General features: G+C 44.9%; 1 protein-coding gene and 1 long non-coding RNA gene across 7 annotated transcripts in view; both read right to left on the reverse strand.

Annotated features, from left to right (window-relative positions):
• The window catches only part of ARHGAP26 (Rho GTPase activating protein 26), a 408,339-nt gene extending 404,242 nt beyond the window's left edge, over nt 1-4,097 (reverse strand). For all 4 annotated transcript variants that reach the window (XM_036423211.2, XM_036423210.2, XM_036423209.2 and 1 more), the window contains exon 1: nt 3,563-4,097. In XM_036423211.2, coding sequence (XP_036279104.1) covers nt 3,563-3,716 — 154 coding nt within the window. In that variant the 5' untranslated portion in view covers nt 3,717-4,097. The remainder of the gene's footprint in view (nt 1-3,562) is intronic.
• A 7,416-nt stretch (nt 4,098-11,513) lies between these two features.
• LOC123651809 overlaps nt 11,514-25,262 on the reverse strand; it is a 39,599-nt gene continuing 25,850 nt past the window's right edge. For 2 of the 3 annotated variants that reach the window (XR_006740749.1, XR_006740748.1), the window contains 2 exons: nt 21,694-21,866; nt 11,514-15,707 (listed from right to left, as the gene is read on the reverse strand). This is a non-coding gene — a long non-coding RNA (uncharacterized LOC123651809). Of the gene's footprint in view, nt 15,708-21,693; nt 21,867-22,957; nt 25,156-25,262 lie in introns of those variants that run through there. The other variant, XR_006740750.1, reaches the window with a different exon arrangement.

The raw sequence follows: 25,262 nt of genomic DNA on the forward strand, positions 1-25,262 counted from the left end.
AGAAACACAAAACTTCAGAGCACAATACAAAGTATAAGTATCAATTGTTCTTTGATACCTAGGGCTCAGAATCTGGGATGAGCCAATGTTCTCACTTAATCTAGCACCTGCTGCATGTTTCTCCTTTCTAAGGTCTAGATCTATAAAAAATTTGCATCTTCATTGCCAGCATGTTTACTGAAGTATCAAAGAGTCATGTTCAAGAGAAGGTCCTGTAGGTCCGTCGCTAGGTTCAAAACTTGGTTGTACAACTTCCTAGCTGTGTGACCTTAAACAAGTTACCCCAACTATAAGATGCAGAAAAATAAGAGTATTCCTCTCACAGGACGGTGATAGGCTTAATGAGACAATGTGCACTTAGCATAAAGCTGGGTACTTGGCAAGTGCTCAATAAACAAGGGCTGCTGTGATTGGGTCAAGATTCAAACCCAGGAAATCCTAAATTTCTTAATTCTTAACTCCCAAATTCATACTGACCCTCTACTGTCTCTATAGGAGGAGAGAATCCTCTTCACTGAGACACTGATTAATTAGGTCAAGAAAAGGGACCTGGGCAGATGAATAAGTGCCCACAGAAAAGGCCTGAACAAATCAGCATAGAAAAGGTGACTGGGAGCCTCAAAAGCATTCTGCATATCTCCAAAACCAGGATTTTTAAAAATGTAGGTCCCGAATCATCTTATTGCTTATCTTCTATGTGTCCTGACCAGAAGTTTGGACTCCTGGGAAAGACTTAAGTTCATTTAATGGAGTCCATGGTGTTTGTTTATCAGATTTTCAAGGGTACTCAAGAGAAAACTGACCTAGTGGGCAGTTTTGTTTCAGGATTAAGTGCACAGGCTTTGGAATCAGACAACTTGGTTTAAATATACTTATTTGCTGTGTTGGCTAGGGCAGGTTACTGATCTCTCTGATCTTCAGTTTCCTCACTCATAAAGTGGAAGCAGAAATAATAATGATCTAGCTGAACCTTGGCAATCCCTAAAGGCCAGTTTTATTGCCCCATATAAACACACCAATAAAAATTAAATCTAAAGACCTATAAATACTAATTATAAAATAAAGCCATAAAATTTTAGAGCTGGAAGAGACTGTAAATCATCCAAATCACTGTTATTTATGAACTATGTACTTATTTTTTAAAATACTGCCTTTACATTTACAGTAGTGTTAGGAATCACCCAAAGGAAAACAATACACAAAAACTAATACAGTAGTAGTATATACAATGTAGCAAGCACCTAATGATAACGGAATGCCTGAAGTCTGGGATTTCATCCTCTTTAATTTAAGAGGTCACATGACCTGCCCAAATAGTAGTAGTAGTAGTAGTAGTAGTAGCAGCAGCAGCAGCAGTAATAGTAGTAGAGCTACATATTCAGAGATTAGAACACTTAGTTCCATGTAAGACTTTCCCCCAAGTTACACGGGTGGTCAATTCCATTACAAAACTTCAATAATTCTTAAACCCTATCACTGCCTTATTTCCTCCTACCCAAAGAATTCTTACACACACACACACACACACACACACACACACACAATTATAGCAGCCAAATAAACCTAAAGCCACACACTTGCACCCTCTTCAGATTCAAGGCCAGATACAAAATCCAAGTCCTAATTCCAGAAGGCTTGGTCCATAGGGTCCATTCTGGGCAAGTGGGCTGGGGCGAGATTAAGAGCTCTACACCAGCAAGAACTCCATCTCCAGCTCAGACCAAGTGGGGGTTCCAAACTAAGCCCTACTGCTAGTGTGGCCCTGGCCTAGTGAATCCCCCCAAGCCTGTTTTCTCATTTGTAAAAAGAACAGCACAAGAGATAATTCTACTGAATCCCTGTAGCCCCAGGGGCAGAATATTCACTGCTACATCCTCCATGCCCAGGGCAGTACCCAGCACACAGCAGGCACAGCATGGACATGTTCACTGGATAAAGCAGAGGCCTGATTAAAGAAGGCCTGAGATTCAATCAAAATTGGTGGGGCCAATCTATACCTGGGCTCCTAACTTACTCCAACCAGGGCTCAAGTATTCCCTGAACGCAGGATGGTCCTGATCACTGACAAAGGAAAAATCCGTTTAAGGTGCTTCGGGTCACAGTCTCCAGCCTCTGAGGAGCCTCCTCACGGCACAGTTCTACGTTTATTTCACCCCAAAAGATTGGCACCTACTGCCCTGCACTTTTAAAAATAAACGGCTCGCAAAAGGACACCTCAGGCACCTGTCTTCTGTAAATCTCCTTTGGTGTGGCTGGGGAAATTCTCACCATTAGGACCTTAATCTGCCAACACAACCTTTCTCAGCTGAAAGGTATCTATCACCTACGAAGAAATCTATCCCAGAGACAGGAAAAGTGAAGCGAAACGCAATTCCACTCTCTGCCTTCACGTTATTCCTGATTCTCAAAACTAAAAGATGTACTGAACTCTATTTAAATGGATGGGGCCTGGATAAGGATCTCACAACCTGAGATGCTCATCCCCAGGCCACTCTCGTTCGGCCGGAAGGAGCAACTAACTCTCAGGCTCTGCAAAAAAAAAAAAAAAAAAAAAGGTCATACGCAGAACGCAAATTTCATTTCTTCCCCCCACCAAATGGGGAAAAAAATGATTTTACAAAAGGTTCCAGAATCTTGGGGAATACGTTTAAACTTCTCTTTTCTGATCGAGAACCGAGGACATTCCTTCTCAGACCTTTGAGTGGTTTTTTTTTTTTTTTTCTTCTCAAAGACAGAAGTAAAAAGGAGAGCAAGGGAGCGGAAGGGGGGAAGAGTCAGGATATGTTCCTTCTATTTTTAAACACTCGCCCACGGTTTTAGAGTAAAGGAACACTGGGGTTCTGGAGCCCCACCCCTATCACCTCCTGTGAAACACAAGAATCAGGACCTGCATTCGTACCTAAGGTTCCCGATTCTACATTTGGGGCTGATCGGCTGCCAATACTCCAAAGAATCCTGGGCTGAGCAACCGTTCCACCCAGACCTTCTCGCATGCCTTTCGGAGAAGCCGGCGGCCCCGAGCAGACTGGAGCTGCGTGCTGGGAGCCCAGCAGCCCCAAGCCGCCTCTTCCTGAGGGGAGGCAGCGCCCCCTGGACAGGGGATGCTCCATTCCCACGCTGGGCGCCCCAGGGTGAGCACCTCGTCCCCAAGGGAGCCTGAGCCAGAGGCGCGAGGGGGTTCCCACCGGCTGCGGCGCCCCGGGAACCCCGTCCCACTTCCGGGACACCTGTGAGCCGCGCACACCCACCGGGAGCCGGGAGCACCGCTAGCGCTCGGCCATCTCCCGACCGGCCACCTCCCACCCGGCCACCTCCCGACCGTTCCAGAACGCAAAGGACTGGGCGCCGGGTCTCTCTCCTGGCCGGATAGTCAATCGCTGGCTCGCCCATTTTAGGAACCCCTTCCCGCCTCCCTCACCAGCATCTACGCCTGCCCCTCAGCGCCCCGGGGAGAGAAAATCAGCCGGGCGCCCGGGTGCCCAGACACCCAGCCAGGGCTGAGCGAGCCCGCCGGCCCCTCCCGCCCCGGGCTGCGTCCCCCGCCGGGCTCGGGGACACTCACTCTTGAGCGCGCTGATGAGGGACTTCCCGTCCTTGATGAGCTCCTTGATGAATTTGTTGGTCTTGTCCAGCTCCGCTTCGTGCGACTTGAGCGTCTCTCGGAAGTGCGGGCTGTCCAGGCAGCAGTCGCTGAATTCCAGCGCCGGGAGCCCCATGGTGCCAGTGGGGCGCCCAGCCGGGGGGGTGGGGGGACTGCCTCCCCGGGAGCCCTCGCGGCCCGCAGCCCCGAGCACGCACGCGGGGAGACCCCGGACAGGCACCCGGGCGGCCGCCGGCTCCACAGGTGTGGCCGCGGCTCGCCTTCCGCGCGCGATGTCCGCCCGCGAGCACGACTCCCGAGCCCAGCCCGGACCCGGCTGCTAGTACGGCGCGTAACGGAGCGGCAGGCGAGCAGGAAGCGCGGCGGCGGAGCGGCAGCGGCGGCGCCGGGAAGCGAGCGAGCCGGAGAGCGAATGCGGGAGCCGCCTCCCCGCCTCCTCGGCTGGTTCGCTCTCCAGCAGCCTCGAGCGCCCTCTCACAGCAGCCTCAGCCGCCCCGGCCGCCGCTTCGGGCCGCTCGAACCTGCTAGCGATGACCTAATCCCAGTCGGACCAATCAGAAAGCCCGCCTCAGCCTGACCCCCCCGGCCTCCAGCGGACGCCCCGCCCTTCCGCGGCCTTGGCCCAATCATCCTGGTCTGGAGGCGGGGCCTGAGGCAGAGGGCGGGCCACAGTACCGCCTGGGGCTGCATCGCAAGCCCCGCCCCCTCCCGCCCGCGCGGTGCTGCAGACCCGAACCTAGGTAGTAATTGCTTCAGTGCACGGGGCCCGCCACCCAGAATCTTGCCCGCTTGCTGCGGTCCGGGTCCTAGTCTGAGATGGTGCATCTGCAAGTCTGGAAAGCGGAAGAGCTAGGCATTCAAGTTTGCATTCAAAATGCAGCCTCGGCCCCGGGAGAACCCCGAGTGCACAGAGCGACTGTCGACCCTAGACACACGCTCCTTCTTCCTGGCAGGCTGAAAATATTTGCATCTTAAAATTACCAGCTCTTCTTGCCTGCAGTCTTCCCGCCCCCTGCAGTTGGTCCCCATCACAGCTACTCCAGCTCAAAACCCGCCCACGGCTGCCCCCAGCTGAAGGATCTAATAGCCTTAGAATTTCAGCCGCCAGTTGTTTTCTTGCTCGGCTTCTAACACAATTTTATATAATTACGCCCACAGCCTGTAGTCCTTCGGTACACGGTGAGCTTCTCGAGGGAAGAAGGGCCGCCGCAGTTTTCTGCTGCGCTGTAGCATCCCCAACACCTAGACCAGTGGCTGGCATTTAATAAGATGCTGAGTGCTTACCATGTGCTGTGTATGCTATGGTAATTGATAAATATTTGTGGAATAAATGAATGGATCCTCTCAGGTGTCCCTCTCCACCTTCCACACCCACTGCCTTGCCCTGTCGTCCCTGGATTCCACAATAGAAATCGATTCTGGTAGCTCATTCAGTGCACTTGCCAGGCTGGATCCCAGTGTCTAGTGCTGAATTGTGGCCTCCTAAAGAGAATAGGTGCTGTACTTGAATAAATTATTTGTATGCCCAGGATCTAGCTGCCCTCTTTCAGTTTTTGTTTGTTTGTTTGTTTGTTTGTTTGTTTGTTTGTTTGCTTTGTGTTTGCTTTTTAAATAAGTCTGTTGCGTTCAGGCACTAGGCTAGATGCTAGGGATACAATGATGAATAACAAGAAACTTGACTGCGGCTGGTCAGTGGGAGAGAAAGAAGCAACAAGCGATAGCAAAGTGCATGATAAGTTAGGATAGGAGAAGGCCAGGGTCCTTGGGAACATGAGGGGGGTGCTAACTCAGGAGGACAGAGAAGGCATCTATGTTGAGAAAGTAATTGATTGAATGCATAAATGAATGGATGTGATCTATTTGCTGGTTGTATCTACACATTTAGACTTAATAGCTCAGGCATGGATATTAACCTCAGCTCTGCCACGACCTAGCTGTGTGACCTTGGACCATTAACCTGTCCAAGCCTTGGGCTTTTTTAAGTGGAAAATAGGGATAATAATAATATCTACCTCACAGGGCATTTGAGAAGATTAAATAATAGGATGCACATAAATGCTTATTTAAATCACTGTCTGCACTGTAATGTAATAATAGCTGTTCCCTCCAAAAAATAAAATGTTAGTCAAATTAAATGTTGTTGGAAGATGAACTTTGATAAATTCACTTTTTATAATCTTTTGCTTCCTCTGGCAGATGTTAGATGAAATTATTGAAAGACTGATTATTTAAATTAATATTGTAAATTGTAGAAATAGGTGCGCACATGAAGACAGAACTGGAGGTAGGTTTCCTCCATCATTCTGGTAAGCGAGGAGAAAACCAAGAGCCTGGGGGTTTCTAGGAACCGGAACACAGGTTCAATTCAAAAAGGAAGAGATTTGCTGGTTACTTTGGCGACATCGGGATCTGACTCCTTCCCTGCCCTTTCAATGGAAGTAGTCCCCACTATTAGTCTCCATTGTTGTCCTACATTTTAGACCCGTGGTCAGAAAACTGTGGCTCACAAGCCACATGCGGCTCTTTGGCCCCTTGAGTGTGGCCACAAAATACCACATCCTGGGCGAATCTATTTTGAAGAAGTGGCTTTAGAAGAAATTTAAGTTTAAAAAAATTTGGCTCTCAAAAAAGTTTTCAATCATTGTCCTGTTGATATTTGGCTCTGTTGACTAATGAGTTTGCCGAACACTATATTAGATCCCTGATTGTTTTTATCAGTGTGAGCATAACAATGTTAATTTAGTTTGTTGGCCCTGCAATTACATTGTCTCCCTCTCCCCAACCCCCCTCCACTGGAGTGCAAGCTCCCTGGTGGCAAGGATAGTGCTTGTACTATGTGGTCCATGGCTGTATCCCCAGTGCCTGGAATGGTGCCTATACATTGTAAATTCCCAGTAACTATCCCTTGGATGGATGGATGGATGGATGGATGGATGGATGGATGGATGAATTAAAGGATAGGCAGCCTTGGCAGATGGCAAATGCTTCAGGTTTTCCTTAGAAGTATATAAAGGAAAGTGAAGTGATCTTGCAGAAGAAAAGAAAACTAGTAAAGTTTGTAACCACAAACCCAGAACTGAAGTTCTAGACTACATGGACTCAGCATTATTAAGGGAGGAACAAAGTGAATATATGATAGCTGGGTGACCTCAGGCCAAAAATTTTTACACACACACACACAGCATAAATATACCCATGGAAATACACTACCCACTGAGACCTGGGGTAAATGTTAGAAATTGGTAGGTTGTTTTTACGTAAGGCACAATAATCTTTCTTCAGTTGGCCTCTGGGTCACCATCCACACATTACCTCTTGGGTCTCCTTTCTCACTGGCCCCTCCTGCTCAGTTTCCTTTGCTGATTCCTCCTCACTTTCCCAATCTCTGAACACTAGACTAACCCACCTCTGTTCAAACACATGTCATAGATTACTTCAACCTGCCTCATGTCTGCAAATGCCATCTGTACACTAACAACCTACAAATATCTATCCTAGCTTTGACCTCTATTCTGAACTCCAAGTAGGTATACCCATTTGGCTGATGAATACTACCTTTATATCCAAATATGCATCTCACCTTTCAAAAGGGACCAGACACATCATACGATTAGAGGCACTAAGAAAGAGGCAGTAATTAGAGCAACTAGGCCAAAGGTACTCTTCGTTAAACTTGAAGCAAGATGGATATATATATATATATATATATATATATATATATATATATAATCAGGAGCCATTATATAATGGGGAGAGCCTATCTGAGAATTAAGCTAATGCAGAGGAAATATGAGCTGAGAAATGAAGAAACAAGGAGAGAGACCAAGTATTAAAGACATTTTTTGAGAATCAGACCTGGCCATACCTAAAAATAGCATATTATTATACTTCTCAATTATTTGAGCCAATAAATTCCCCCTTTTAAGTTTTGGCCACATTTTGTTAGCTTTTCCACAGATAAGAGACATAATTCCATCTCTATTCTTTCTGCTTCATCCACCAACAGAGAATCAATTGTCTAAAGTGTGAACCCTGAGAAAGAAGACACTACTAAGAAAGGTTCCTGGTGACTAACTGGGCTCAAATTAAAAAAAAAAAAAAAAAAAAAAAAAAAAAACCAGAGCCTACACCCTGGCTGGGTGGCTCAGCTAGACTCGAGCATTGTCTTGTATACCAAAAGGTTGAAGGTTCAATCCCACTATAGGAGGCTCTCTCCCTCCTCTCTCTCTCTCTCTCTCTCTCTCTCTCTCTCTCTCTCTCTCTCTCTCTCTCTCTCCTTCTCTATTTAAATTTAAAAAAAAAATTATCAGGTGAGAATTAGAAAATCAGAGCCTAGCAGCCTCTCATACAAACAGGGATCTCTCACACAAACTGCACTTCAGGGAGAGATCTGCACTGAACTGCCTGCCTCTGCACTGATTCTGCCATCTGAGCCAGTCCTTATAAAGGAGTTCCTGGAACCCTATTTCAACCAATAGGACTGAGGCTTTCCCCATCCAAATAGATCTGTGCAGCTCTCAACAACCACAGCAGTGCTACTCTGACCAGTCAAGACAGTGCCTTTTGGACAAATCAAACTGTGAGGATTTGGAACCCTTATTTGCATGAGGGCAGACCAACCATGGACCAGGGGTGGGGACTTCTGTGTATATAAACCAGCTCCCCTCTAGCTCTGAGAACACTTTCCCTCCCACTGAAGAAGGAAGACTGTGTCTCCTTGGCTGACTGAATCACCATCTGACCAGAACAGAGCGGAGCAGTACAGAGTAGACTGCCACAGAACAGAGCAGCCCAAGGAAGAACAGAGCTATCCAAGCCAGAGAGGGGCCAGATCAGGGTTGCCTCACAGCCATGCTGTTTTCACAGCCAGTCTGAATCACAGGTCAGCTGTTCCACGGCCAGCTGTATCACAATTGAACTGTTTCACAGCAAATAAACTTTCCTTCTTCACCACACCCCAAATTGGGGGTTCTTGTTAGCACTGAATTGGCCAACACCAGTGGACAAAAGTCATAGTCACTACTTAGCCAAGCTAGCCTATGAATACAATCCACACTATGCTCAGCATCTGTGCTCAGCATTTTCAGGTCGGCCTCTGCCCACCTTTCGTATCAGCCTCACTCTGTTTCTACGTGGTGCTCTCTCTGTCCCAGAGCTCTAGTCCTCACCTGAACTCAGTGAACTCACAGACTTCTAACTTCCAAGGTCCCCTAGGCTGTGTCCCTCACTGCTTCCCATGGACACTTCCTGTTTATTATATTCACCTACAGCGGGCTATTTCTTCCCTGCCGATGTGTTTGTTTTAATAACTAGAAGCAGGACTGGATGGAAGCCACTTCTGTCCCTGGGCTTGGAAAGCCCAATGCCAAATGGTTACACTCTGGCCACCACCCAGCACCACCGGTACACTCTGTTCAAGCGTAAGCCTTCTTGTTCCAACTGTTGTACCTGCTGCTGCTTTTGCCTCCCTCCCTCCTGATGACAAGTTCAGCCTGATGTTATCTCTGTCATCTCTATCGTTGCCATGCTATCCAGGACCTTTGCCATTTCCCTTCAAAGAGATTGGGAATTTCTGGGAAATCACATCTTAATGGTCCAGAGAGATCTAGCTTACAAATACAATTTCACTGCTATCACAAAGAAGCTCTCCTTCTCCAAATAAGGTTGTTTCCCCCCATTCCTGCCTCCAAACAGGCAAAGTAAGCCATTCATGCAGCTAGATGTTAGGGCTACTGCAAGTAAGTGATGAAGTTTAAGAAGGACTGAAACCGGTTTAGCTCAATGGATAGAGTGTCGGCCTGCAGACTGAAAGGTCCCAGGTTCGATTCCGGTCAAGGGCATGTACATTGGTTGCGGGCACATCCCCAGTAGGGGGTGTGCAGGAGGCAGCTGATCGATGTCTCTCTCTCATCGATGTTTCTAGCTCTCTCTCTCTCTTCCTCTCTGTAAAAAATCAATAAAAAATAAAAATATAAAAATATAAAAAAAGCAGTTTAAGAAGGGAAAGAGCAGGTCCAGATATATAATCTGCAGAACTCAGTGCAAAATGAAAATGGAGAGCCCCTTATTAAAAAATTATTAAAATTTTCAAGATGTCAACAACAGAGCAGTAAACCAAGCATGGAGTCCAAGCACAGGACCCTATGCAATTGCACGGGTTGCAAGCTCATGAAACTGGCCCTGGGAAGGAACAGGTGTCCACAAGAGAACAGCAGGGCCTTACTTTAGATTGGGGGGCTAGGAAGGCCTCTCTGAAGAGGTGATGCATAGGTAAGGACCTAAAAGGATGGATAGAGGTGGAGGAAAATGGCTCCCCAGCAGAAGAATAGCAATCTTCCTTCTCCATGTTCCAAGTTGTTTAAGACACTTAGAGTGGCCTGTCACCAGTTGTGATGAGGCAAAAAGATAAAGGTAACAGATTCCTTTCCTGTCTGTGCCAGCTCAGGCCTGTTTCCTAACCCTTTTCTGTGTTCCAGATCTTCACGCTTGGGCAATCTATCCATGAAATCTGATCCCTCCCCTTCGGCACCTTGGGTGGTCAGGGCAGCCCTACAGGGGCCCCAATCCTGTTTCCTGCAGCATGCACCTCCAAGGGTTTCCTAGGTCAACAGCCTAACCCTCCTGATCCACTTGGCCCAGGCTGGTTATAACCAGGAAAGAGTTCTCCCTGTCCTTAACCCCCAAACCATGAAGACAGCTAACACTAATTGGGCCTCAAAAAAATTTTTTTTATCACCAAACCTATATCTTTTCCCTAAATTCACTTTATCCCATTTTTAGTTTTACAATGTTCTTTTCCTATATGGAAACTTGGTGTTGTGAGCCTCCAAGTAGGTTGTAAATAGAATCAGTTGAGAAGCTTATTAAAAATACAAATGCACCAGCCCCATGCCAAACCCAGCTCCTCTATTTTTAACAAGTTCCACAGGTAATTCTGATGCATGCTGCGTCTCTGCACCACTGCTTTAGCAAACTGGGCAGAATAAAGAAAAGAATTTCCAATGGGTGGGTATAAGTCAGAAAGTTTTATTTCTGGCAGTAAATGTAACCCCTCGGGCAAACTACTTTTATTCAGTACCTCAGTTTCCCCATTAAGGAGCATGGTGATGATTCTTCCATTATACCTCTACCCTAGAAGTTCTCTGTAGTATACAATTCTTGCTGTCTTCCAATTTGCTAGTTCCCTTTATGGTGGCAGCACCCTGATTTTCTCTAGAAACTAACTACCTCTCTCCCATTGCCGATAGGCTTAGTTGGAATACGAACAAGGTATTGGCTCTGATGCATCCTGGCTGACCAATGGATCAAGATGCTAGTTTGGAAAATATTTTCTCTCTCAGAAAATTACATCTTGAAACAAGTGAAGCAGAGATGGCAAATAAATGAAGTTGATTAATCTGGTAAGGTAGATCTCAAACGTCTGTCTATTTGTTCCTGCTCCACGAGTGATGCCGATTCACATGTTTTCTGAAATCTAGTGTTCAGTTTTTCCTTGGGATTGTGAGAAAATCCACAGCCTTCTCATAAATTCTTTCTTTTGCTTAAGACAGTGTTGGGTCTGTTGCTTGCCATCAAAGAATTCCAATTCTGCTGAAACCGGTTTGGCTCAGTGGTAGAGCGTCGGCCTGCGGACTGAAAGGTCCCGGGTTCGATTCCGGTCAAGGGCATGTACATTGGTTGCGGGCACATCCCCAGTGGGGGGTGTGCAGGAGGCAGCTGGTCGATGTTTCTCTCTCATCAACGTTTCTAGCTCTCTATCCCTCTCTCCTTCTCTCTGTAAAAAATCAGTAAAATATATTAAAAAAAAGAAAAAAGAATTCCGATTCTTAGAATTGTGATCTTTGATTGTGTTCTATATAATAAAGATATCATAGCTTCCATTCTTGAAAAGTCATTATAAATGACCACTTTATGGAAAACCAATAGTTTATTTTAATAATGACATCTTGGTTTCAGTAGTAACAGTGAAAATTCCTTAATAGGATAAGAGATTACTCACTGTCTTGGTGAAACATTTTAAATAGAAACAGCCTTTGGGTAAACAGTCTTTCTCTAAATGTTTATTGCTCTGGACCCCAGAAAAGAAAAAGATAAGAGAAAATGGGAAAGAGTTTTGAGTTCAGTTTAGACCATCTCCCCTTTAGCTGTATCCCACTCTAAATTTAAGAAAAGACCTGTTCTTTAATTATTCAAAAGAATAATTTTTTCTTTTTAAGGGGTGGCCTCCGGATTCAGGCAAACCTAGAGTCAGGCTTTGGCTGTGTCATGTATCAGCCAAGTGACTATAGGCAGAACACTGTGACCCCTCAAAGCCTCAGCCTATTGTTAGGAAAATTGAAGAATGTGATAATGTGTCCAGAATGCTTAGTCCAGAGCCAGGCAGGTGAGGGGCAGGCAGTAAACTGTAGCATAGTTACAAAGATATCTCTACTGGCTTTACTTACACATTTCATTCAAAACAGTCAAAAAGCCATGTCGTTATTGGTGTTTTAAAGCAACAAGTATCATTTGAAGTAATCCTCAACCACATAGATTACTTTCTCAATGTCTAAAGTATATGCAGAATTAATTGGGAATAAGGCAATGAAGCTATAAAGACTTATTTATTATGACACATTTGTCCTAAGCTCTCCCTTGGAAAAGATTCAATAAACTAAATCTGTTATTATTACAAAGATTATTTAGACAATTTGTTAAGGAAAATCACCATTACTATTGCACATACCTTGACTGTTTTGTGGCCCAAATTTTGTTTCTATATTAAAGTTCAAATGTAAGACATAGAACAAATTTGATTTTAAATACATAAAACATGACTTTTTTTTTTTTCAAAAGAGAATTTTAGCAGACTCTCCATCTTGCCCCATTTTTATTGGATTACTGGTCAGTCCTCTACAATTTCAAGCCAGGTGATTTCAAAGGTTCAAGACACCCTCAGAACATACTGACTACAGGTAAGCCCATTGAATGGGAAAAATTCTAACATGATAAATCCTAATATGACTTTGTTAAAGTTAGGCATGACTACAGGACCTGCTTGAGCAATTGGAATGAGGCAGTAGCCTGTAAGAATCAGAATATGATTTTATGTGCCCTCCTTCTCCCTGCCAGGGACAGTTGACATGGATCTGGATGTGCAGTGTGAAGAAAATAACCTTTTGTTGTTTTCAGCCACTGAGATTTTAGGGCTGTTGGTTTCTACAACATAAATTAGCCTATCCTGACTTGATAAAACAAAGATATAAATGCAGTTGTCATGTGTAACAGACATACTCATGGTGCCAACAATAATTTCTAAAAGCTAGTGGTTTAGTGGAATAGAGGAAGGAACCTCTGAATTACAGTCAACCTCAGAACCATTTTAACAGACCAATAGAATGATTCAAAGAGCTATTCCTCTGTGCCATCAAGAGAGTGAGAACACCATTCCCAAATCTGTATTCCCAGCTGGGATTCTCCTCATTTGCTGAGAGACTAATCCACTGATACCGTGGGGAGAATCCAGAGCTGGCTGTTTCTTAGGCACTTCCCATGTGAATGGGGTAGCAAGGGCTGACCTCAAAATTGAGAACACTTTGGAGATATATCATTATCCCACATAGCCTCACTCTAAAAAGCTTATAATCTGTCCCTCATATCTCCATGGAGGAAGATCCCAAGGTGGATGCCAATCTTACACATGTCATCTATCCCCAAGCGGTCTCTCAAGGAAGAAATCAGTGGTCTTCCATATATATATATTTTTTCTCAAGGCTGGAATATTTTAATTAAAAAACACACATTGTCTAAATCCAGATAATAGTAATGATGATCATTTGCTGAGTGCTTCCTCTGTAGCACTATGACAAGCATTTTATGGTTATCGTTTTATTTAATCCTCACATAACTTGATTAGCTAGGCACTATTATTTCCTTTCCTAGAAATTAAAAAATAAAAATAAACTTTTAAAAAAAAGTGTAAAGCAATCAAATAACTGGCTTAAGATCAGCCAGCCTAGAAGCGGGAGAATTTATGCAAACCCAGAAGCTGTCTTCTTTGATGAGGCACTTTTTACTTCCCCTCCAGGCCATTTATGTTATATCTCAATCTCCACACCCAAGACAGAAAACCCTGGCATTTTCCTTGTCTTCCTTTTGTTGCCAGTGACCTGATTACATCATTTCTGGTCTTGAACCAACAATACTCCAGTATATTCCCCAGGAGAACCAAGCCCTCAACACCTGCTTAGATTCTTTCTGTCCTTACAAGGAAGAGTCTGAAAAATTAACTTAAGAAAAAAACAAGCAAAGTAATCCAAGAGGACAAAAGAAAAAAGTGACCCAAGAAAGAAAGGAAATTATTTTCCACTCTGATATGTCTGAATGACTAACTAGTAACTGTGGATGAGAAAAGTGATCTATGGGCTTGGTTGAGAGCTTGAGGCGGAAATAGACACTGTGAGACCAAGAAGTGGGCGGAACCAGAGGCTGCAGCCAGGAAACAAGGGCAGGAAACAGGATTTCTTTTTTTCCCAAAATCCAGAACAAAGCTAATCAGGAGTTTGGCAGGAAGAGGGACCACCATTTCACTCTTTCAGGGGAAAAAGTACTAAGTGCTCAAAAGTGAAGGTATTTGCGAAGGGATGAGTCATAGAGAAACAGTGATATAGAATGTTCTCTTTCTGAGAACAGTCATTTAATAGTCCTGCTCAGAATTCTTTTATTACTTAACTGTATACCTTGTGCCTTTCAATGGGAAACCAAGAAGGGCTAGAATACTCTTACCTTGCTCCTCGTGGGATGCTCCACCTGGAAAGTTAAGCTCTTCCACCTCCCCTTCTTTCCCTCTTTCATATATTGCCGGTCTCTCTTCCTAGAATGCCTCTCCATTGCTATCAGCCTAGGTAAGTCTTCTTCATTTTGAGGTCTTAGCTTAGATGTCATGTCCCCAAAGGAGTGTCACTGGATTGTCATGCAAAAGACCCTAACATTTCTCAAGACCTAAACTGTCACAAGCTGTGCTTGCCTACAGGAACTGAAAAAGATTCCTGACCACAAGACCAAGGTACTGACTGCAAAGGCCAAGGTGCCAAGTGCAAAAACCAAGATGGTGATGGAGCACCGTGTGCAAAAAGGAACGTGTGCAAAAGGGCCAAGTGCAACAGAAAAACAACTCCACATGCCTAAAAGGACTTAATCACTTCACACCATAGCCTATAAATACAGAAGGCTTCACCCCAGGTGGGAAGAAAGTGCCTTTAGAGTATGAGCTGATCCTACTCCATTCCTTGATCAAAGAATAAAGTTTCTGCTCTGCTTTACCAAACTCAGTCTCTTTCTATTTTTGCAAAAGGCACTAGGCAGGAGGACCTTGGTTTGGACCCCTGATCCAGAAGGTTGATAACAGAGGATTTTTCCCATCTTTATTCGTGGCAGAGATTGCTAGATACCTATTCAGGATCCACTCTCCCTTCTTTTCTTTTCTTTTTTTCTTTTTTCTTTCTTTTTATTTGTCTTACCAATGGTATTCTGATTGTGTTGATGATGAAGTGCTCCTTAAAACACTACATTTCCCAGTTTCCCTCACAACTGGGGTGGCCATGTGACACTGTTCAAGCCAATAAGGTGTGAGCAAATGCTGTTAGATTATACTTCCAGAAAATTTCCCTTAAAGGGGGGGCAATTCAACTGGCAAGCAAGCTAGACCTGTTTGTATTTGGCCCTCCTTCCTTGCCTGTGTATGGACCTCAGTCATAATGGCCTAGTACTCTCACAGACTTCTAGTGGGCATGAGATCAGGAACCATACTCTAATGATGGCAGAACAGAAAGTTAGAAGGAACCTAAGGCTCTGATGATGTTGAAGAGGAGCTGTAATACCAACCCTGGTTTGCTTACTTCTAGACTTCTCATCCCCCTGCAGGGGTGGGGAACCCTTTTTCTGCCAAGGGCCATTTGGATATTTGTAACATCATTCGTGGGCCATACAAAATTATCAACCTAAAAATCAGCCTGCTATATTTGGTCAAGTATTTAATTAACTCACCACTAATGCGTTGGCAGAGTCAGACCAAATGATTTTTGGGGCCTTATATGGTCCTCGGGCCATACGTTTGCCACTCCCTGCCCTAGGGGAAGAAACAAACCCTAAGTTATTTGAGCTCATCAAGTTTCTGTTACTCCTAACTAAACATCACCTCCAATTGATAATCCTCATACAAATAAGTACTTCCTTGATTTCTCTCTTCCTTCACAGCACTTATACTTTACTAGAGGCCTGTTGCATGATATTCCCCTGGCTTCACTCCCCCTCATAGTAAGCATCCCGCCCTGCCTGGCCACTCTGCACCTACATATGCAAATTAACCCACCATCTTTGTTGGGTTAATTTGCATACTCACTCCTGATTGGGTGTGGGTGTAACAGAGGTATGGTCAATGTACATGTTTGTCTGTTTTTAGGTAAGATAATTATTTGTTTGTTTGACTAATGGCTTAAACTTCTTACTAGTTTATACTAGTAAGCTCCATAAAGTCTAGGTCTTATTCTCCTTTGCTCACTGCCATATTCCTAGCACCTACAAATCTGCACAATTTCTGTGGTGACCAATGAATTCCACTGGGCAGCAGCCCCATCAAGAGCTGAAAGAATGGTCTGAATGTCAAGTAAGCAAGTAGGAGTCTTTCAAAGGAACTACACTTGTGTTGGAATTTCTGAAAAGACAAAGTAGAAAATAAATCAAACATCTAGATCAACAAGCAGAATAAACTTGCCCTTTTAATCCAAGTAGTTTCGGTTGTTGTTGTTTTTATTCCCAGGACTGGGTTTTTGCCAGAGGCAATGACCTAGCTTTTATAGAGAAGGTTCAATTAAGTGAGAGCATGTGTCACAAAATTGTGAGGATTTTGTAATTCTTAACCATGATCACTATTGTAATAATAACACTATGTGGTGAATATCTCCTTCAACTACTGTCTCAAGGTAATTATTTGCATTTATAACCAATTTCCCTGCTTAATAATTCCCAGGACTAAATTAAGCAGGTTGATTGCCCTCCACTGAAGGTCATATCCAAATAAAATCTTGGTCTCATGTTCATTTGTGTACATTGGAAAGAGCCATTACTATAGGAAACTGTTTAGATTTACTTCAACTTTTTTTTTCTGAAAAATATTTCAAAATTTCACTTCAGAAGAAAAACATGACCTAGAAAATAATATTTGCTGAGTGTGTTTGAACTTGTTCCTGCTCATAATTTGATAAATCTGCATAGTCAGTGTACAGTTGAATAGAGCACATATCATGCAAATCTCAAATGGAACATGTCAAAATGACCATCGTCCCCTGATTTGCAGGCAGCCCCTGACTTTGTTTGGGCTTCCCCAGAAGCAGACCTGGAAACAAATATTTGAGAACAGCCAGCTTAAGTGGGAGGTACAGGGACACTGGTAAAGGGTTGGGAGGTGAATGGAAGAAAAGTCAGCCTACAGGGGTGTGTTAGTAAGCCAGCAACTAGAGCAAGTGACTGGAACTGAACTCTACAGAGGAACTGGGAAATTAGCGATATGTAAAAGTCACACCTCAGATGTTTCTCACTGGAGGGATGAGGCAGCTGGGTACTTTCACACCAATTCCCATCAGTCAGTGGTTGAGGCTACTCTCAAAGATGGGAATTCGCTGGTAGCTTGTACAGCAAGGCAGAGGGGCCTTCTGGAAAAAGTTCTCTGATACAAAGGTGCAGATCCTGGCAGTGAGAAGGATCAAGAGCATTAGTAGGAAAGCCTCTGCCCAAGTGCCTTTCAAGTAAAGCTCTGACATTAATGTTCTATTTTATAGGTGACATAGGAGAATGTTTTAGATGGCACATGGACAAACTTTTAAAAAACTACTTAAAAATGAGGTTTACATTTCTCTTCTACTAAATGTATAAGATGCTGGTTTTCTATACTTAATGTATAAGGCACTGGTTTTCCATTTGTGTAAGTGTTATAACAAACTAGAGGCCTGGTGCACAAAATTCTTGCATGGAGAGAAGAGATTCCTCAGCCTGGCCTGCACCCTCTCACAATTCGGGACCCATTGGGGGATGTCTGACTGCCAGTTTAGGCCCAATCGCACTGTGTGCCTGCTGGCTCCTAACTGCTCGCCTTCCTGTCTGCCTTATAGCCCCTAACCACTCTGCCTACCTGATCACCCCTAACTGCTCGCCTGCCTGCCTAATTGCCCCTAACCTCCCCTACCTCAACCCCCACTGCCATGGTTTTGTCTGGAATGGCATCCGGAAGATCGTTCAGCTGTCTTTTCTAATTAGCATATTATATTTTTATTATTATAGCTAGACTGGAGGTCTGATGCATGAAAATTCATGCACTGGAGGTGGGTCCCTTAGCATGGCCTGCCCCTCTCACAGACTGGGAACCCTCAGGAGAAGGAGGTGACCCAGCGATCAGGGGAAGGCGATGCCCCATCACATCTCTGCTGCTGCCACTGCTGGCAGCACAAGCCTTGGCCGGCCCTGCTTACCTGAACCTCAGGCGGCCCTGAGTGGCTGGGAAGCCGCCATCAAGCACTGGGCAGCTGAGGTGCTGAGGGGACTGGGGGACTCCAGAGGCAGGTGCATGGAGCAGCTAGGCCCACCCAGGGGTGGCCTTGGCTGTGCCACATGCTTGCTGCCCTAGCGGGGCTGAGGAGATGGGGCACTGCTATCTTGTGACTGTGAGCACTGCCTTATTTGAGCGCATAACAATCGATTAGTATATTACCTCTTTATTGGCTGTGGGTGCCGCCATCTTTGAGGCTGGGGCAGTCAATTTGCATATTGGCAATAGCAACGGTGCCAGGAACAGTAGTGGTAGTACTAATAGTAAGAGTAATGGTACTATTTGGTGAAATCTTATGCTGACCAGCTCCTCATTTGCTTTCCTCTGGGAAGCTGTTCCAACCTTCATAAAGTACATTCTCTGTTTATGCAGAGAGTGAGGGTCAGGCTGCACTAGAAGAGGTTGCATGACAGTTTCAAACTATGGAAAAGAAATCTTCATGGCAACAAGAGCAAAGACAGAGAGAAGGGGCCTGGCCTGTCAGCAGCCACAGTCAGAGAACAAGGCAGGCACAGCCTTAGATACTTCATCCACTGACCCACTTCCCCCTCCACTCAGGCAACTGAGCTGGACTCAGCAGCTGGGAGCAGGAAGGATGGAGAGGAAATGAGCTGCAGATGACACTGCCAACCTGCCCCAAAATGTGCCATCTTGAGAAGCTGTCTTATTGTGTAAAAAACACACACACACAACAGTAACAATAACCACACACACACACACACACACACACACACACACATAAAAAAGACATAAAATATCCAGGTGGCAATTTTTGGATGTTCAGCTTCCTTTACAGAAGTCAGATTTCCCAGTACATCCTAATTCCATTGTGTGTGTGTGTGTGTGTGTGTGTGTGTGAGTGTGTGTGTGTGATTGTCATTAACAATGGGCAGGCATGTAAATGAAGGGTCATTAGACAAGGAAGGACTTAGCAGCTAGACCACTCTGTGTCCTCGGAGTGGAAGTACAATGGGCAGAAACCATTGCTGGCCTACATCTAAGTGTTCTGCAGCCTTCAGGGACCGTCACACATCTGTAAGCACAAATCTGAACTGACAGCAACATCACATTCAATCAAGGCCTAAGCTTACCCTCAGAGCCACAGGCTTGCTACAGAAAATGTCTAAATGGCTGCCTCAGAAAATAAGTGCTTATTTGCATTAGAACTTAAATTTGCATGCTGTTTACTTCACTTACGTTCAGAGAATAGAACATAGCTCCACATCCTTCTGACTTCAAACTGGGTTATCCAACCTTAAAATACTCACTCAAGCATGTCACCTAGGGAAATTTGCCTAGCTTCCCAGAGCTTCTCTTCTTCTTTAAAACGAGGGCAACAGAAATCGCTGGCCACTTCCTGGGATTGTCATAAAAATTAAATAAGGCAAAATTAGCTTGATGTTTGATACATGTGTAAGAAGTGCATGATCATGACTAAGTGTGACTGATTTCAATTGTAGCAAACTTTGTTCAGCTTTTATGCCCTTCCTTGTTGCAGAACAACAAAGCAAACTTATTGTTAAACTAACTAAACAAGGAGGCCATTAGACTGAGTTGGCTTTAATGTCCTGGAGACCTACTTATGCAAACCAAAATCTATGCCTCAAGGATACCAAGTTGAAACCTACAGATAACTAATCACAAATAGCCAACAAGGCTTTAAGCTATAGCCAATCAAAAAAATAAAATAAATAGAAAATTAAAAAAAAACCTTTTCACTGAAACTAGTTTGGCTCAGTGTATAGAGCATCAGCCTGCGGACTGAAGGATCCCAGGTTCCATTCCAGTCAAGGGCATGTACCTTGGTTGTGGGCATATCCCCAGTAGGAGGTGTGCAGGAGGCAGCTGATTGATTTTTCTAGCTCTCTATTCCTCTCCCTTTCTCTTTGTAAAAAAATCGATAAAATATATTAAAAAAACACACACACACACACACACAAAAAGCTCCCTTTTCTTTGCTTCCATACTTGCCCCTCACTACTTCTGGTTTAGTGCTACCTGGCTTGAGTTGATTTTTGCTTAGATAAATTCTTAAAATTTTAATATGCCCCAGTTTATGTTTTTTCAGTATGAAAAGAAATTCACATAAAAATGGCGACATGATTTGAGCAAGTCCAAGCCATACAAGAAGATAAAAAAAAAGAGAAGGGGGAAGAATGACTAAGGTTCTGAAATGCCAAACAGGAACAGAAGATGGGAAAAGACTAAGAACTCATTTTAAGAACATGCTTGTACTGATAAACACAAAGTAATTTGACTGTGATGGAGCATAGCATTTAAAATAACTTATTGGGGAACTGAATATGTTTAATCTCAAATAAAAAGGGAACTAAGAAAGAGTATAATTAAAAGGACTACTGGAAGGGGGAAGGAGGTGTAGGTGCTTTTGCTGGCAAAATCAAAACACTACCTTTATAATTTATAAAAATGTCTAACTGTTATGCTGTACATCTGAAACTAATATACTAGTGAATGTCAATGGTAATTTAAAATTTTTTTTAAACATTTAATAAAAAAAGCAGACACTGCCCTAGATGCCAAGGAAGAGCCTGCAACCAAGGTACATGCCCTTGACAGGGATCAAACCTGGGACTCTGAGCTCTGCATGCCGATGCTCTATCCACTGAGCCAAACCAGTTTCGGACAAAGTTAAATTTTAAAAATATAAGTCAGATTGTTAATGCTCTACTTCAAACCCTTTTAATGGGATTGGGCCACAGCATGAAAGGTCAGGATCTGGTCCCTGATTACTTCTCTGGCCGTCCTCTGCACCACTACCTCGCTCATGATTACAGAGCAGGCCAAGCTGTCCCCCCCACCAAGGCTGTTTCCTCCACCTCAACCACTTCTGACCACGTCTTTCATGGCCAGGGTCTCAATTAATACATCAACTATGAACTCTCCCTCCCCAGTCTCTATTCCTCTGCTTTCCTTTATTCTCTTTCTAGCACTTTAACACGAGGCCAAATATCCCATGATTGTTCATGCAGTTAACAACTGACTCCTGTCACTAGGCTGTGAGCCTCTGGAGAGAGGGGACTATTCACTAATGACTCTCAGGGACTAGAATGGCACCCTACACAGCACAGTTCTTGAATAAGTAAGTAAATAAATGTAATGGCAGGTTGCAGCAAGGTCTCTAAAAAACTGCCTGCACCTTCTGATAACTAGGATTAAGTTCCAGAACCTGGCTGGGCCTGATGAGGGAGGAAAGAGACTGTATAATGACAGCTGTAAGGATTAGCTAGCGTATGTCAGCAGGAGCCAGAAAAGGACCTCAGGGTCTAGATTTGATGGTTCTTGATCAAGAGCATAAGACTCAAAAATTTTGACTTGGATGTACTTCCTTGAGACATGGGATTTAAAACCCTGTCAAGGACCCCAAGAGGCACACTTGTTGCTAGGTTAGCTATGGTAGGCAGCTTCCAAAATGGCCCCTAATAACCCCTGCCTCCTGGCATTAATGCTCTTGTGTCATCCTTCCCCTTGAGTATGGGCTGGGCCATGGACTCACCTCTATCAAGTAGAATACGGCAGACGTGGTGGGATGTCACTTCTGTGAGATAATGTATACTGTTTTAGCAACCAGGTTCTGAGGGAATTTGTTCCACAGCAATAGACAGCAAACCCAACAGCTCTGTGAAACCTGGAGAAAGTGACGGCCCACGCCGGACAAAGTGCTTTGCTCTGAAAGACAGTAGAGGGAAGAATAAAGGAGTGAAAGAAGTGAGAAGGTTGGGATATTTATACATTATATAAGGACAGGAGACCTGAGGATCCTGTTCCATGAAGCGGCCTAGAGGACACACCATTAACTAAGGCCTCAGGACCTTATTAACTTAGTATCACTAAGAAGATCAGTGCTGGCTCTTCTCTGTAGTCCAGAGAGGTGGCCACAGAGCTGGGCTTGTTAATATCCATGGGGATGACCCTCCATTCTCAAGTGTCAAGAGGCCAAATGTCAATCATCAGAAGCCAGCTGGCAAGTTTAGAGGAGCAGCTAAGGGAGGCTAACCTGCAGGAGATTATGATAGAGCATGGCATTCCTAGGAGCAAAAAAGATGAGCATATCACGGGTGATGTTTGATGTTTATAACAAAAGACAAACAAACAAGAAAGCAAGAGTGGAGGAGCAAGAGACTGGAGGCAATTGTCCCAATCGGAAGTCATGGCCCCCCCTCAGTTCCTGGATGAAGTAAATTTTCAAATCCAAACTCTGTTAATTGAAGCAGTAGGTAGATTCTTAACAGAAAGGAGCCTTTGGCCTAAGAGCTATCATAGTGGAGAAGGTCTAATGGAAATGCTGAAGCTGTACCCTACCTCCTAGAGTAGGGGTGTCGAACTCAATCAGAGAAGGGGCCAAAATCTAAAATCCAGCCTAAATCGCGGGCCAAATGGTTTACTGAACAGTCATAAACTGTCATTGTGATGGAAACGCAGTGGAGTGCAGTGATGACAGCGCGGTGCGGGCCACATTGCAAGGCCTGGCGGGACGGATTTGGCCCGCGGGCCTTGTGTTTGACACATGTGTCCTAGAGAGATGGAAAAGATTAGTGTCACCATTAAAACTCTAAATGATGCAGAGGTGGTGGTCCTTTTGTATCTTAATTTAATTTGCCTGCCAGACCCCTGCAGAGACCAGATGAGATGGATCTGGAGAATGACTGTAGATGACTACAACCCAACCCAGCAGTAGCCCTGTTGCAGCTGTCATGCTGGCTGTGGTATTTTTGCTGTCAGGGATTAAGAAGGTCTAAGGTAGATGGTATGTGGCTCTTTATTCAGTGAATGTATTTTATATTTTTAATGGAAAAGAGAATCAGAAACAGTTCACATGACCATGAAACCGACAACACTTATATCCAGTTTGGCTTCCATGCTCTTTTAACTCCCTCACCTTCTGTCATACGTAGTCCAAAGAGAGCTGGATCACCGGGACATCCCACAGAACATCACACTGATCCATTATATTGATGGAATCAGGCTGACCCGACAGGATAAGCAAAGGGTGGTCAAACACTAAAAGCTTTGGTAAATGGATTAATAGGGTGGGACACGAATGCTCTGAAGATTCAGGGACTAGCTATGCCCACTGTAAAGTTTTTAGGGGCCCAATGCTCAGAGATATACCAGAATAACCCCCTATCAAGTAAAAGACAAATTTTGGGAAGACCCATTGGGAGAATCATGACATAGTCCAGTGATTCTAGCTCAAGGCCATGCACCTTTAGAAAAAACAATTCTTGATATGTTACTGGGCCCTAGTAGAGACAAAACGCTGGACCATTGGGTACAAAGTGATCATGTGTCTGCAACTGCCTATTATGAGCTGCATTCTGTCAGATCCACCAAGTTATAGAGTTTTGTGAGCCCAGGGATCATCAGCTGCAGCAGAGGAAGAAAAGAAAAAGACCTTCTTGAAGGCCATGGTCAAAGAGTATGGTAAAACTGTGCTTTGGGGAAAAAAGTGTACCTTCTCAGCCTCTGAGTTATGGGGTCAAAGTTGGAAGGAGAGTTTTAAACTTGCCTGCCCCCAAAGGGCACAAGGGCAGTTTCTGGGTTAGCTGCCTAGGGGCTAGCGAATACAGAATGGCCATTGTCTGACCAGCTGGGTTCCTAGAGAATTGGCTGTGTACTGGCTCCACAGGGACTCACAAGGTTCACGCTGGCCGATGGCCACCAAGAGAGGGGACACAGGACACAGGACGGCGAAGGCTCTGTGAGGCTGGCAGCAGAGCCTACCTGGCAACACTGCCCAGGCACATGGACTGAGCCCCCTGCTCCCTTGAGGTCTGATCCTGCAGACTGAGGCCAGGGCTGGGCGTCGGACCTCTGGGGTCCAAGTTTCCCAGGCCAGGAGAATAAAGACCCATGCACATTTAGCAGCCAGCTCCTCCTCTGGAAGGAGGTCGGGCACTACAATGTCCCTCCACCAAAGACCTGTGTAGCAGTCGACAGTCTTCAGGTTTTCACACACCTCCTTTGACCCTCCAAAGCTTTGCTGCAGTCAAGGTGAGGAGCCCTGGTGTTTTTCCATCGCATTCACTGGCCTCAGACTCATCAGGGCCTCAGATTACGTCACTTTTCTACTTTCTTTGCTTCTTTGTGTTCTGTTGCCCAACACTTTGCTTGGTTGCTGAGGGAAGTCTAGTTGGGTCAGGAAACAAAAATTCAAGCTTAATTGTTGTTGGGCAGAGGTGTGGTAGGTCAGAGTCATTTATGCAACTGTTCTCAAACATAAATGTGTTCAAGAACCGGGGAGGAACCGGTTACAAAGAAAGCTGGTCACACCCTAGGGCTGTCTATTTAGCGAGTCGGGGTGGGGCTGAAGAACCTGAATTTTAAACCAGTGCCCCAGGTGATTGGAGGCAGGCCCAAGGAGCTGTTGAACCATACAGGTGTCTGGGTCTGGCCACACATCCGCCGATTCAGAACATGCAGCCCTGAGTGTGTCCTACTCCACAGAGGAATCCAGCACACAGCTAATGTTGGGACCCACTGCCATAGCAATTATTTCATTTTAAAAAGTATTTATCCAGACGTTCTTTTTTGTGGTCCCTCCCTTCAGGTTTGGTCTCATCACTCCCTGAAAATCAAGGCGCACAGCTGCCGGCACAGAAACCCTGAAGAAAAACTCACAAGTACCCCCAGTAGCTGAGATCCTTCAATAAAAATGATGACAGACATGGAAAACATGATTGCAATCATTTTACAGAGCCTTTCTCTCTTCTCCTGGGTCTGGTAGAAATCCCCAAGGTCACCTGGAACTGCCCACCTGGCTGGGAGACAGTCCTGCTCCATGTGATTTGGGAGCAAGAGCAGGCAGCTGTATCCACCAATCTTCAGAGCCAGCCTGGCTGGCCAGCACCCCGAATGGCTGCGGCTGCATAGCACCACCAGATGGGCTCCTCCGTGCCAGGTGCCAGGTTGCTGCAGCTGGCCAGGGGGAGGGCTCTGGCGGCGGGGCTGTCTGCACCTGCAGGGAGTGATGAAACCTAAGGAATGTAGATTCACCTGAGTGCAGACAAATCCTCTGGGGAAAATCAGCGGCCTCAGCGCCAACTTATGGCTGATTAAACAGCA

Source organism: Pipistrellus kuhlii, unplaced genomic scaffold (genome assembly GCF_014108245.1).
Source record: "Pipistrellus kuhlii isolate mPipKuh1 unplaced genomic scaffold, mPipKuh1.p scaffold_m20_p_8, whole genome shotgun sequence".
Lineage (NCBI taxonomy): Eukaryota > Metazoa > Chordata > Mammalia > Chiroptera > Vespertilionidae > Pipistrellus > Pipistrellus kuhlii.